The sequence below is a fragment of the Sinocyclocheilus grahami genome, unplaced genomic scaffold, assembly GCF_001515645.1.
Source record: "Sinocyclocheilus grahami isolate Dianchi unplaced genomic scaffold, SAMN03320097.WGS_v1.1 scaffold265.1, whole genome shotgun sequence".
Lineage (NCBI taxonomy): Eukaryota > Metazoa > Chordata > Actinopteri > Cypriniformes > Cyprinidae > Sinocyclocheilus > Sinocyclocheilus grahami.
Window position 1 is genome coordinate 326344 of NW_015505444.1, and position 3989 is coordinate 330332.

Below are 3989 nucleotides of genomic sequence, written 5' to 3' on the forward strand. Positions count from 1 at the left end.
ATTCTGAAATATGTGCAAGTAAATCTATTTGGTAGTTTAAACACTTTTATATCGACCGTGTTAGTTTATCTAAACCAGGTGATGGGCGCCGCCATGTTAGTTCATGCTGAATCCGAGCTGTGGGATTTTCAACACGCAAATTCATCCTCTCCTCCCGAAACACGTTAAAGTAGGTCTCCGGTAAACTGGGAGAAGAGCAGAATAAACTTTATAGTTACCTACACAATCTGTATATGATATCTTCTATATAAAAAAAAATCATCTATATAAAAACTTGTCGTCAGATTATATTTGTAAGGATCATTATTGCCGTTTCCATAGACATCAGCGTGTATTTTACAAACTGTAAATGTATGGTTTTGCTAGTACTTATGTGTATTTAAATGTCTGAAACCTAAAATAAGCATTATATGGTTGAAAACACTGACTGTTTGTGATATGACAAGCGCTCACCGCGTCCAATCTGGCTCCGTGCCAGCCAAAGCACGAAAGCAGATTTCAATTCAGCAGTTGATGACGTGACGCACTGAAAGTTCTAATTCACAACGCTTCAGGGACCAGCCAAGACTGATCACACTGGTGTGATCATACGCGTTAAAGGGTTAAAGTCCTCTTTCTGTTTAGGCTCTTTCTGATGAGCTGGAAGAGAGAGAGATCGAAATGGCTGCAGAGAAGAAGAACTCTCTGAAACGAGACAAAACCATCCAGGGCCTCAGTTTGGTTCTCAAAGAGAAGGAGAAAGAGGTGTGACCCAGTCAAACATTAAAACTGATTATTTATTTATTTATTTAAATAAAAATTATTTAAAAATTGTTTTATAATGCAGATTTGGAAAGCTTTTATTATTTGACATTTTTTTTAATGTCTAAAGCAAATACTTTACAGTTGGCTTTAAATGTAAGATTTTTTTTTTTGTATAATTTTTTACTTTAAAACTAGATTTTATTCAGAGCAGTAAATTATTGTGATGACAAACTACCATAAAATGTGATTTTACTATTATGTCTCTTTCTTTATTTCTTTCTCTTCAGATTGAGGATCTATCTGGTGATCTTGAGGAGAAGGATCAGGCTTTGGCTAAGGCTCGAGAGGCCCTTCATAAAGCCAAACTGCAGAAATATCAGGTATGTGTGATTGTGCGCTTTTCAGTGGTGACTTTGAACAGCTGATTGACAGCTGGAGCTACTTAGTTGTTCCTCATCACTCATATAGGAGGTTGGTGAAGGATTTGTGTAATGTGTGCATTACATTTCTTCTGTGTTTTCCAGGGGGCTGAAGACCAGCAGTCTCTTTTCCTGGAGCAGCAGGCTGAATTGTCACGGCTCCAGGCAGAGGCTCGCACTTCTCTGCTGGAAACCCAGAGGCTGCAGCGTGTGCTTGGCAGCAGAGATTCAGAACTGTGCCTTCTTCATCAGGCCAAACTAGAACTAGAACAAGAGCTGGAGCAGCTACAGCAACAGAAGAAGAAGGGAGACAAGACCATTAACGTGAGTAGCACTGACACACATGCAGAAACAAAAAAGTATTTATTTCTTACAAAAAGCAGAAATAAAGCAGTATAAGCAGCAGTATTTAAAATATTTTTCATTAGAAAGGAAAATTGCATGGTTCATAAATTAAAATACTCAGATGAACCAAATGTTGAACTCACCGTTATTAATAATAATTAATTAATTTTCATATATATATATATATATATATATATATATATATATTATTTATTTATTTATTTTTTTCACTTTTGCTTGTTAACTGCAGGATCTTCAGAACCAATTGAAGAAACTAAATGGTGCTCTGGCTGACAGAGAGAACGCTCTAGAACAGCAGCGTCTAGAACAGCAAGAACAAAACCGTGCTGCTGAACAGAAACTACAGAATGCCATAGAACGACTCACAGCTAGCCTGAATCATAAAGACAAGCAGCTGCAGGTACACACACACACACACACACACACACAGCTTACACACAACATCTTGTGCTAGCTTACTCATTCCTGTTTTTTCAGGACTATATGAACATGGTTAAAGATCTGGAGAAGAACAAAACCCAAGAGGAAGGTGATCCCATGCTGGCTAAACTGAGAGCAAGACTGAAGGAGAAAGAGAAAGCACTTGAGGTTTGTGGCTCTTCCTTTATTTTATTCTATATTTATGCAGAGATCTTAAAGGTACAGTACCAGAAACAACCTGCTTCAGATGATGAATCCAGGTAGATGGTCGTATGTCAGTGATTTGTGTTTCTGTTTGTGTCAGCAGAATGCTAAGCACAGTTGTCAGTCCAGATATCATAAATGTTGATCACTTGAGTTTTTTGTGGGCTTTATTGTCTGTGAGCAGCAAGCCTTGGATGAGAAGTTTGCAGCCATGGAGGAGAAAGAAAATGAGATCCATTTGCTGCAGCTGAGCTTGAGAGAGAAAGAAAGAGATGTGGAGCGTCTCAACAACCTGCTCTCACACAACGAGGAGACTATTAATGTAAGAGTGTGTGTTTGTGTGATAAAGAGAGAATTTGCACTGGTAAATGTTTTCATTTCTTCACATTAAAGGTTTCTTATGTGCTACTGTAGAAGCAGATACTGAAGGTTTCTCTGACTCTTTGTGTGTAGAGTTTTGATGCTCTCATAAATGAAAGAGATCTTGAGCTGCAGCAGCTGTTGAACTCGCTGAAGAATCTTCAGAGATGTAAAGATGAGACTGAGCAGAACCTTCAGAGGGCTCTGAGAGAGAAAGACGCCATTATACAGCACTTACAGCAAGCACTAGACAACAAAACGAGAGACATGGAGGTACAACACTCACTCTAGTTTTTGGTGCAGGCGCGAGTCAGAATTTGGTTGATGTGAAAGTGTTTTTTCCTCGCTTTGCAGGAGATGGCCAATAGGGTTCTGAGCCAGTCAGAGTCTCAGGGTCGTGACCTCGCAGAGCAGATGAGTCAGAGGTTAAAGGTCACGGAGGCAATGCTGTCAGAGGCGGTGAAGGACAGAGAGAGGCTAGTGACCGAGAACCAAACCGCTGTAGAAAACCTGCTGGCCACCATCAGCAGCAAAGACCAGCTTCTGAAGGTACTGAATACCAGTATTATTTTACTATCATTGAGATACTATTATAGTTTTGTAAATTTAATTTTTATATTCATTTAATTTAATTAATTTCATATTTAATTTAAAGGGATAGTTCACCCAAAAATGAAAATTACCCCATGATTAAAAGCTCAGATTGTATTCATCTGATAGAAGTAAGACATATACATCTAGGATGGCTTGAGGGTGAGTAAATCATGGGGTAGTTTTCATTTTTGGGTGAACTATCCTTTTAAAGGCACAATATGTAAGATTTTTTTATTAAAATATCCAAAAACCACTAGAACAGTGTTATATATTTTGCTGACTTGTGTACTTACATTATCCCAAATGTTTCGAAGAATGTTTAAATCCAGAGAAATAAGCAATTTTAACTAGTGATACGGACCGTGTCAATAGTGTCATTGTGTCGTCTGCCAATGACGTCATAACCCCTCGATTTCCGGTTTTGTTTTGTAGTAAACATGGAAACACCAAAGACGCTTTAATATGTTGTGCGTTTTAATAGACCAGTGACGACCGTACAGAGTAGCATTATAACAGAACTTTCAAACCTATCTAGTATGATAAAACAGCACTGCTTTTTTTGCCCACATACGCACGAAGGAGCGGAAGTGCTCGACTGTGGCATAATAAAAGCTCCGCTGCTTTCGAGCCTTGTGTCACGCTCGTTCAGCGGCCTCGTTTCGCTTCGACGGCTTTCAGCCTCACCCTGCTTCATTCTACTACGTTAATCATTAGCTCATCCATGAACATGATTTCTGCCCGAGTCCCATCGGATTGCGTCGGCTGTGGGGATGAAGACCACAACTCCTCTAGTGGCGAAAATTACTTATTTTGCCTTTAATTACTTATTTTATTTCATTCCTTTTTTTATTTATTTTTTTTATTTTAATGTTTTAGTAATTT

At 38.6% G+C, this 3989-nt stretch overlaps 1 protein-coding gene across 1 annotated transcript in view; it reads left to right on the top strand.

The window, feature by feature from the left end:
• The window catches only part of LOC107599390 (myomegalin-like), a 38380-nt gene that overhangs the window by 2700 nt on the left and 31691 nt on the right, over nt 1–3989 (top strand). Inside the window, exons 3-10 of the mRNA XM_016290970.1 lie at nt 625–744; nt 1032–1124; nt 1269–1487; nt 1759–1929; nt 2007–2117; nt 2338–2475; nt 2607–2786; nt 2868–3062. Of these exons, the coding sequence (XP_016146456.1) occupies nt 625–744; nt 1032–1124; nt 1269–1487; nt 1759–1929; nt 2007–2117; nt 2338–2475; nt 2607–2786; nt 2868–3062 (1227 nt within the window). The remainder of the gene's footprint in view (nt 1–624; nt 745–1031; nt 1125–1268; nt 1488–1758; nt 1930–2006; nt 2118–2337; nt 2476–2606; nt 2787–2867; nt 3063–3989) is intronic.